The sequence below is a fragment of the Poromitra crassiceps genome, assembly GCF_964638095.1.
Source record: "Poromitra crassiceps genome assembly, chromosome: 1".
NCBI lineage: Eukaryota > Metazoa > Chordata > Actinopteri > Beryciformes > Melamphaidae > Poromitra > Poromitra crassiceps.
Genome location: NC_139623.1, coordinates 10911374 through 10922327, shown reverse-complemented (window position 1 = coordinate 10922327; position 10954 = coordinate 10911374). Strand labels below are relative to the sequence as shown.

The following is a 10954-nucleotide window of genomic DNA, read 5'->3' as shown; positions in this document are numbered from 1 at the left end:
TGTCGTCTCAATTCAGTTCAGCAGTTTTCTCTTTTATAGTAGGCTATTAGGCTTTATACTAGGCTATTTTATATATGAATTATTCGATCAGTGCAACCACACACATGAGTGATAGAGATCATTATTCATTGAGCATGCGTTTCTAAATCTATGGTCTAAATAGGCTTACAGATTGTGGAAATGTATAGACTGAGATTACACATTTAGATTTGTTGCTGCTGCCTGTATCAATGCAGCTGTATCAATCGCTGATCAAAGTAAATCAAATGACTGATGTGAATACAAGCTGCTGCTTTAGACAGCCCTTCAGCAGACTATCCAACGCGGATTTTCATTCTGACATTAAATCGCGGATACATTAAATATCCGCTAAAACTCTGATCATGCACTGCGCTTCATTGAACGAGGAAATGGGTGTGGAAATGGGTGTGGGCGTGGATAAACTCAGCTGTTCATAATGTGATTGGCTGGCGCACCTCTTTCGCGTGGACGCGCGCCTGTGCACGAGCGAAAAACGTGCGCGTGCACAGGCAGATCCCAGGTCCACTTACCTAGTAAAAAACCAGCGTCGTAGTATCAGTTAACTAGATAGCTTTGATCCTGTTCAGTCAAACCAGATCAAAGGGACTTATCGCGGATCTGTTAAACTAGTTTCGTAGTACAGGGCTCTGTTCTCATGGCCCAAGTCTACTTTGTATTTGTGTCCATAGACTCCAGACAATTTAGGAGTTTACTGTCCTAGTGGCTAATATTCCAAATCCTGCATCAAATTTATTTTAAGATTACACCAGTTCTTTGCCAACACTGCATTGTGGGAAATACCCTACTGCAGTTGCTTCACTGCTTCAATTACCAAAAAGCTGCTTCTGTTCACATTCTTCATTAAAATGATTTGGTGCCAGCCTAGTTAGCTTAATTGCTATTACTGTAGTTACATAGGGTACTGAAATCCAAAGTATCAGCTTAAGAAAGCAACATCCTTTTGTCTGACAGAGATCCAACTCCTCCCCCAAATCATCATCACCACCACCGCCGCCTGCGTCCTCATCATGCACTCCAACAGCTCTGAGACCTGGGCTTCCATCATGCACTCCAACAGCTCTGAGACCTGGGCTTCCATCAACAGCTCTGAGACCTGGGCTTCCATCATGCACTCCAACAGCTCTGAGACCTGGGCTTCCATCAACACTTCGTTCCCCATGCTGCCCGTGGTCGTCGGTGCCGATAACAGAAGTGACATGGAGCCGTACCTTCAGAGACTGGTTCATCTGGACGAGGGGCTCTACAACGACTTCTACAGCCTCTGGATCGCTCTCATGGTCGTCAACTGTCTCATATTCCTGGTAGGACTTTATTTTCTTCACTCATGTGCCCCCCCCCCTTTGATATTTAACATAGCCTATCCTATAAAAGCCCTGTATCTTATACATGTTGTCAATATACAGTCCTTTTTTGTTTTTTTTGTTTCTTTAGCCTACTTGTTTTTTACTTGAATTGACAGCTGACAGACTCTGGGACAGACGGCTGATATTTTGCGGTTTCCAGTGTTGAACGGGATGTCTGCACCAAGACTTCCGCGCGCTGCGGTCATTACAGTCCAATTGACACAAGAAGGCAGTTGGAGTTGATCGATTGTAGATGTTTCTGGTTCAGGTGGGATTTCGGCTGATCTCCATAAACAGATAACCATGAGAGGTCGTCGGACGCGGACTGTATAACAACGACAGAAGCCGAAGTACTTGGTGCGGCCATCCGCTCTACACCGGAAACCCCAAGATATCATCCATCTCTCCATGTTGGGACTAGGGTTGTCACAATACTAGAATTTCTAACTTTGATACGGATATACCCAGGAAAATATCGATACTCGTTAACATTTTTGATACTACTGGGGGAGGAAATGACAACACATCAAGAGGCATAAAAATAAGCAAAGACAGAATGGACGGACAGACGCACTCACCCACTTCTCATCTAGGCCCCTAAAACTGATTAAACTGATTAAAAATGTTGCACTTTACACAGCAGATTACCCCTGCTCTAGTCATCAGCCTATCAGAACCCAGCAGATTACCCCTGCTCTAGTCATCAGCCTATCAGAACCCAGCAGATTACCCCTGCTCTAGTCATCAGTCCATCAGAACCCAGCAGATTACCTCCTATAAACAACCATACTTGGAACCAAGCCAAACCATTCGCGACCACTGATTTAGCAAAGTATTACGTAAAAAAAAAAAAAAAAAGGGAAAGAAAAAAATTGCAACAACAAACACCAATGACAACACCATTAGGCAAGTTTTTACAAGTCCTGGAAAGTGGAGATTTGGAGATCTGCAAGGCACTGTGATAAAAGAATGACTGTGTTGTACTGGGTTCTACTGCCAGGGCCTCAAACTGTATGATGCAACATATTCCAACATATTCCAATCTGTACAAACGGTCTTATTTACCCATTCTTTGATAGACACCAACAAGATTGCTAAGAGTTGGCAGGTTGACAGATATTCCTCTCCTCGCCTCTCCTGTCGTTCCTTTTCCCAGGTGGGCATGGTGCTCAACTTGGTGGCTCTATACGTCTTCTGTTTCCGCACCAAGCCCAAGAGCACCTCTGTGATCTACACCATCAACCTGGCGGTGACGGATCTGCTGGTAAACCTCTCCCTACCGACGCGCATCCTGCTCTACTACAGCGGAGGAGCCTGCGTCACCTGCTCCTACCTGCACATCTTCAGCTACTTTGTCAACATGTACTGCAGCATCTTGTTTCTCACCTGCATCTGTGTTGACCGTTACCTCGCCATAGTGCAGGTGGGTTTGTCAGTAATGATAGCAATTATAACACGGTACTGTAGCAATTATAACATCCTCTGTGTTGTATTAGTGGACAATATCGGACCAAGTTGTTTGGTTATTATTCATCACATTTCTCCCACGCATTTGGCATTTTGGGCATTTCTACCTACTTGAAGAACAACTGAAACAAAGGGACTCCGCACACTGTCTGCTTCACTTGCAATTCAAAGGTTTTAATGAGAAGTGCTGATGTTTCGGTAAGCAGCGTACCAACACGTCATTCTTCTCATGAAAACCTTTTCATTGCAAGTGAAGCAGACACTTGAGTCTTCTCCTAGTAAGCGCCTGTCTTTTTTAGGTGTGCAAAAGCTCTGTTCCTACTTGAAGAACAAGAAAGCCACTTTGTTGCAAATCTGTAGTAGGACCCTTTAATGCCTAACTTAACATAATGATTTTGTTATCACCCCTGTTTGTCTGTCTGTTTGTCGGCAGGATACCTAAACAAATTTACAGATTTGCAAAAAACTTTGTAGAAAAGTAGGCCATGGACCAACTTAAAACCGATTAACGTCGTGGCTCACCTGGTAGCACGTCTACGACGGAGGCTCGGTCCTTCACGCGGGTTCGGGTCCGGCCCGAGGTCCTTTGTCATCCCCTCTCTCTCTCCCCACCTTTCCTGTCTGCCTACTGTCCTATCTAAATAAAGGCAGAAATGCAAAAAAAAAAAGATACCCACTGGCCAAAAAGGGCAGTGGAAATGGGCGTGGCCGATCACAAAAAAGGCCCCTAACTTCCAAATGGATTCACCTAACACCACGAATTGTAGAGAGGCTGGCAGAGGTATGCACTCTGCAGTGCCCTCTATCTAGTTCCGTTTGTAACTACCTGGCCATAGCTGGCCACAGTGCAGAGTGAGTTCAATGCAGTTCACTTGGATGTTTACCTTCATGTCAGCTCCTTTCTTTCCACGGCCTGCCTGCCTTCCTTCCTTCCTCCCTTCTGTTTCAATGACTGTCCAAGATCACAGGAATAACATCTGAATGTTATGGTCGAATTTTCCTTGAAGGCAGACCTGGGCATTGCATGGCCTGGGGGCCAGAACCAGCCCTCGTGATGGTTCTGTCTGGCCCGGGAGGTCTAATAAGACAAACCACACCATTTGACTTATGAAGCTAAAAACATCAAATTAGATTACCTATATTGGCTGTTTGGAGTGATTTTCAATATAATAAATGCTGAAGAATAAGTGCACACGTATGTTTTCTATACTTCTAGTGATAAATTTGAGGTTGCGGCATGACAACAAAAAAGGCCCCCCGGCGGCAATCTGGGTTTCTCATGTGGCCCCCCAGGAAAAATAATTGCCCACCTCTGTTTGAAGGCTGGATGCCCTCTCTCTCCTGTTTCTTATTCTCTCACACTGCATGCCAGTTCAATAACAGCAGGATGTGAAGCTACTTCATTTCCTTTGGCCTTCTAGGTTGAAGCGTCCCGCCGGTGGCGTAACTCCAACGTGGCCAAGTGTGTGTGCCTCTCTGTCTGGCTGTTTGCCATCGTGGTCACCTACTCCTTCCTCTCCACTGCTTTCCGGCACACGGGCTGTTGCATCTCCAAGCTCCTCTTCCTCACCATCACCGAGTTCTTCCTGCCCCTCGTCGTCATCGTGGTCTTCACTCTGAGGATCATGTGGGCGCTAGCTGACCGCCGCCTGATGCAGCAGAGCAGGTATGGCCAATGTTAAAGGGAGTATCAGTATTAGATGGTCTGTAGAATACCAGTCCATTTACAATTTTAGACCGGTATTTTTGTTATTTACCTGTTTGTAATCTATGGGAAATGTTACATGCATACATGTCGCTTCATCTGACCCAAAAAAGAACTTAATGACTTAAGTGTTGTAATCTTCCAGAGGCAAAGGAAGCATAGTTTCACTGTTGCATAATCTTGTCACTTTAATTTTCATTTAACTTTATAGTTAAATGCTGTCCTTTATAGGTGTGAGACATTTTCATGAAAACCATTTCAAACCCGTTAGCCTATTTCACATCCCACCCAAATCCATTTGGTCTAAAATGCAGGAAGTAAAACGCAGGTGCAAAGAAGGTACTGCTTGCCGCTCCTCTGCTGCAGGGACAGCTGGTCCAGTTTAATCCACTCCTCTGCTGCAGGGACAGCTGGTCCAGTTTAATCCACTCCTCTGCTGCAGGGACAGCTGGTCCAGTTTAATCCACTCCTATGCTGCAGGGACAGCTGGTCCAGTTTAATCCACTCCTCTGCTGCAGGGACAGCTGGTCCAGTTTAATCCACTCCTCTGCTGCAGGGACAGCTGGTCCAGTTTAATCCACTCCTCTGCTGCAGGGACAGCTGGTCCAGTTTAATCCACTCCTCTGCTGCAGGGACAGCTGGTCCAGTTTAATCCACTCCTATGCTGCAGGGACAGCTGGTCCAGTTTAATCCACTCCTCTGCTGCAGGGACAGCTGGTCCAGTTTAATCCACTCCTCTGCTGCAGGGACAGCTGGTCCAGTTTAATCCACTCCTCTGCTGCAGGGACAGCTGGTCCAGTTTAATCCACTCCTCTGCTGCAGAGACAGCTGGTCCAGTTTAATCCACTCCTCTGCTGCAGGGACAGCTGGTCCAGTTTAATCCACTCCTCTGCTGCAGGGACAGCTGGTCCAGTTTAATCCACTCCTCTGCTGCAGGGACAGCTGGTCCAGTTTAATCCACTCCTCTGCTGCAGGGACAGCTGGTCCAGTTTAATCCACTCCTCTGCTGCAGGGACAGCTGGTCCAGTTTAATCCACTCCTCTGCTGCAGGGACAGCTGGTCCAGTTTAATCCACTCCTCTGCTGCAGGGACAGCCGGTCCAGTTTAATCCACTCCTCTGCTGCAGGGACAGCTGGTCCAGTTCAATCCACTCCTCTGCTGCAGGGACAGCTGGTCCAGTTTAATCCACTCCTCTGCTGCAGGGACAGCTGGTCCAGTTTAATCCACTCCTCTGCTGCAGGGACAGCTGGTCCAGTTTAATCCACTCCTCTGCTGCAGGCTGGTCCAGTTTAATCCACTCCTCTGCTGCAGGGACAGCTGGTCCAGTTTAATCCACTCCTCTGCTGCAGGGACAGCTGGTCCAGTTTAGTCCACTCCTCTGCTGCAGGGACAGCTGGTCCAGTTTAATCCACTCCTCTGCTGCAGGGACAGCTGGTCCAGTTTAATCCACTCCTCTGCTGCAGGGACAGCTGGTCCAGTTTAATCCACTCCTCTGCTGCAGGGACAGCTGGTCCAGTTTAATCCACTCCTCTGCTGCAGGCTGGTCCAGTTTAATCCACTCCTCTGCTGCAGGGACAGCTGGTCCAGTTTAATCCACTCCAATCAAGTCTTGCTTGCACTGCTTCACTTCCTGCCTTAACACAAAATGGCTGATTAGGGTGGGATGTTAGGCGTACTGTATCCCACCTTATTTTTGAACGCTGCACTGTAAAATAATTATGGGTGCAAGGTCCGGTCTAGAACGTGATGCAGCTGGTGCATTTTCTCGTTAAAACTCTGCCGCTGGGAAAAAAAGTTGCTGTCATTTGACGACTTATTTGAGGGAATGTAATAATTTTATCACATCCGCTATTTCTGTTGCTCTTTGAACAACTCGGGATATTTATCGACGAGATTTTTGTCAAGCTGGATGTGATTTGCTCCGTTCACCTGCAGCTGTGGTTTACAGACAGGGAATAGACACTAGGGTTCTTTAAATCTCTGGTTCACAAGCACACAGACGGAGGCAGTTTCAGGATGAAAATGATCCGTTTATTTTTCCATAAGCAGCTGAAAAATGGCTTAAAAGGCAGTGAAGGCAGTCTTTCTAAAAGTTTAAAGAGTCATTTAAAAGGCAGCAGTCTCTCTTAAAAGGCAGTGCAAAAAGTGTCTTTATCCAGTTGAAGATTCAGTAAACGAAAAGGGGAATTGAAAAAAACTGTCTCTTAGGTAAAGATGGATCTGGATCTTCCCAGTAATGAGTCTTTCTCCTGGGAGGATTACACCGGAAGAAGCACCCATATTTCAGCTAGAAATAAGGTGGATATAATTTCAAACAGGCCTCAATCAGAACCCCAACACTCCCCTCCCTCCCATCCCCAGCCCAGCCCTGGAATTGTGTCATAGTGTCCTCTCTGGAAGCACTATTGCGCCCTCACTGGCTTTGTTTACCTACTAATTCATTGGATTGATTTTTTTCTTCATTTTTTTATTTATTTATACAAGAACACAATGTGAATAAACCCCATGAAATGTATTGAGAAAAAAGCACTTTGTGGAAAGAGGTTCACCTTTGCAGCAGTGAGAGCATATTATGACAGCTGGGACGTCACAGTGGGGGATTTCAACCTTTGTTCCCTCAGGGAGAGGAGGAGGAGGGCGGTCCAGCTGCTGACCACTGTGCTGGTCATCTTCACTGTCTGCTTCACGCCCTTCCACATCCGACAGGTGAGTGACAGATGGAAGGTGAGGAGATATCTGTGAAGAAGTGCTGAATAGTGATAACAGGTACTGAATAGAAATATATACATGTATGTATGTATATATATATATATATATATATATATATATATATATATATATATACCGTATATATATAAAAGTAAGTAAGTAAAACTTTATTTATATAGCGCAAATGCACAGAGTGCTTTACATTGGTAAGAAAAGGCAATACAATGCAATAAAACAATATATTAAAAAACCAACAAGGTACAATAAAAACATGGGATAAAACAACAAATATGACAAGTAAAAGCAGTGATTGTTTATCGATTGCCAAAGGCAATCGTAAAAGTGTGATTTGAGCTGTTTTTTAAAATGGCTTTCTGATGGGACGGTTATATATATATATCAAGCGGAAAAAACAAAGGAGGGGGGCTCGTTCTTTTTGTCAACAACAGGCCATATAACGGTGAAGGAGAAGATCTGTTGTCAGGATATTTAACTTTTGGCATTCGATCCTAGCTACTGTACAACTCTGCCTGTGGCAGGGGCCCATGACCTGACTAGTGCAATACAAGCCTGGACTCTTTTATCATTCTTTACCACAGTATGAACCCCCCCTAGCCCCCCCACGTTATGACTCCTTGGGCCCTATCTTGGTACAGGCGATATCCCCTGTTTGCGCGTGCCTTAAGGCAGGGAAGATTGCAGTCCGCTGTCCAGGTGTTATGCCGAGTTTTGCACCCCGCCCGGTGGCAGCTACACACATCCCCACCTCACGGGAGCATAATTGTAATGATTTATACAGAAACATAACTGTTTAAAAATGATATAATTGTTTGGGTAGACGTGACCTCCCTGTTTTTAAGTTAAAACAGCCCCAAAATATGGTGAGGATGCAATACTTGCGGGGAAGCATAACTCGTCACAACAACGGGCGCAAACGCAGATTAGAGGCGTGCCAAATCATTTATGCACGGCACAAACGGGATTTGGGCGGTGTTAACTGCCAGAATTATTCACAGGTGTGGCCTGGCAATGCCTGGGCGTTACATCAATCAAACCAGATTCCCGTCTTGCAGTCCATGTAATACAGTTTGCGTGAGGCATGCTGTAATTCTCCCCATGCATAATTTGGATAGTTGTAGGCCTATTGACTATACTGTATATATTATCCCTATCTCATAACGACACCATCACATCATACATGTTAAAAACATCTGAGTTTTGATGCAATTCGGGTTATTTTTTTGACAGGTGTGACAATTGAAGTTTTCTCAATTAATTTACCATAACCCCTCCTTGCAATGTGATAAAGGTTTCTCAGTGAATTATAATTGATTGCCTCACCGAATAATCTGCTGGTTACCCAATTTTAGCAGCAGAATTTGATGTCCTGGGGTGGCACGTCCGTGCGTAATGACGTTTCTGCGCTGCGCTCCGCAGAGATTATGGTGCGCTCAAGCACAGCGAGTGTTTTAGCACCTAAGAGGTGCTTTTCAAAGCTCTTAGCGCAAAGTAATTGCATGCTGCTGACGATAGGATAATGCCATCTATCCCCACATTTTAGCACTGAAACGCCTGCTTTGGCACGTGGCACGCCTATGCCCAGTACAATTATAACAGGCATGCGCTTGTGCCTGCCCCCAATTTGCATTGCGCACAGTGTTAAACGAGCGCAAACGCTAAATTACCGCTTTTGCGAAGATAGGGCCCCCTTTGTTCTAAGTTTTTTCATTTTAAGATAACCCTGGTCTTTTTTAATCCCTGTGTATACTTTACTCTTCTCCTCTAATGTGTCTTGTCGTTTAATCTGTGTTTCATATGTTTTATCAGACTGTTATGAGCTGCTGGACACCTGAATTTCCCCAAGGGGATCAATAAAGTATATATCTATCTATCTATCTATCTATCTATCTATCTATCTATCTATCTATCTATCTATCTATCTATCTCTCTATCTATCTCTATTCAGACTGATACTTACAATGTTAGCTTTTTAGCACAGTTTTAGTTTCGGGACATCTAAGGAAATCGGGGGATCTGGAATGATTGATGATGATCATTGTTGTATGATGCACAGACAAGGCATTGTCATCTATCATCATGACATGTCTGTGTTGTGTTGGTCCGTGTCTGTGCTGTAGGTGGTGGTGTACTTCTACCCTGACATGCCTCACCATGTGATAGTTTACCACCTGACTGTCACTCTCAGCAGTTTGAACAGCTGTATGGATCCTGTGGTCTACTGCTTTGTAACGAATAATTTCCAGGTAATAAGACCGGTGTGTGTGTGTGTGTGTGTGTGTGTGTGTGTGTGTGTGTGTGTATGCGTGCATACACATTTGATTGATTCATATATTTACTCCCTCTCTTCCTTGCCTTCCTCTCTTGCTTTATTCTGTGAATCCAGTCATCCTTCCTTATCTGTCCATCTCTCCACACCTATCCATATTTTCTTCCAGCCAATATTAACTCACCCATTCGTTGAATAATTCAGTCCCTCTTTCTCCGCCAGGCCACTATGAGAAGTCTGTTTCGCCGTGCCGAGGCCGAGCAGAGTAGCGGCGACATCATCAGTATGCAGCACAGCTCCAAGGCCTCGGGAGGAACCGCACATGCCATCACCAATAATGTGATTGTGATGACCAACATCCCCCCTTCACCCCAGAGAGACGGTAATCTGAGCCCTTCACCCCAGAGAGACGCTAATCTGAGCCCTTCACCGCAGAGAGACGGTAATCTGAGCCCTTCACCGCAGAGAGACGCTAATCTGAGCCCTTCACCGCAGAGAGACGCTAATCTGAGCCCTTCACCGCAGAGAGACGGTAATCTGAGCCCTTCACCGCAGAGAGACGCTAATCTGAGCCCTTCACCGCAGAGAGACGCTAATCTGAGCCCTTCACCGCAGAGAGACGCTAATCTGAGCCCTTCACCGCAGAGAGACGCTAATCTGAGCCCTTCACCGCAGAGAGACCGTGATCTGAGCAAAAACAATACGCTGTAAATCTCCTTTGGCATGGCGTGAAGAGACGGGGAAGAGCTGAGAGTGGCTGAGATCTCAGATTTGCCTGTGGAAACATGGCTGGTATACCAAGACTCCCGTGACATGCTGACCAGTGGTGACATCAGTGCTAAGGGGTGAGGATGGACAGTCAATGCTATCATTAATGATATAACCGTGGTGACCAAAATGACAATTCACAATGAAGAGAGATACCATCATGGGGAATCATCACACAATGCAACACAGATGGGTCAGAGTCCTAACAACCTCTAGCTATACTTGGATGAATCCCAAGAGTGAAGAGGGGCAGTCAACTGTCACTAACAACAGCATCAGGACCAGTAACCTTCCCTCTCCTCTACACAGAGACTAACATAAGAAGCCAAGTTGCCTGAGAGGCAGTAAGGTCACTTCACAAACCAATATTTTACTTTGACATTTTGGACTTTTTTTTCCTGAGTTTCCCCGCAATTTTCTCCCAATTGTACTTGGCGAATTTCCTCCCTGCTGCCCCGGTCACTGGTCCACCCTCTGCCGATCTGGGGAGAGCCGTAGACTAGCACCATGCTTCCTCCTACACATGCACAGTTGCCAGCCGCTTCTTTTCACCTGACAGTGGGGAGCTTCACCGGCAGGACGTAGCATGTGGGAGCATCACGCTATTCCCACCAGTTCCCTTCCGCCCCGACC

The 10954-nt window shown here is 45.8% G+C and overlaps 1 protein-coding gene across 1 annotated transcript; it reads left to right on the top strand.

Annotated features, from left to right (window-relative positions):
- Positions 1–1223: 1223 nt before the first annotated feature.
- Positions 1224–10264, top strand: LOC310787905 (G-protein coupled receptor 20-like; the record flags this gene model as incomplete). The annotated part of the gene is made up of 6 exons (XM_083649359.1): positions 1224–1343; positions 2542–2808; positions 4274–4518; positions 7179–7263; positions 9405–9530; positions 9776–10264. Exons 1-6 carry the CDS (start codon positions 1239–1241, stop codon positions 10262–10264), a joined length of 1317 nt encoding a protein of 438 aa, XP_083505485.1. The 5' UTR covers positions 1224–1238.
- Positions 10265–10954: the final 690 nt, after the last annotated feature.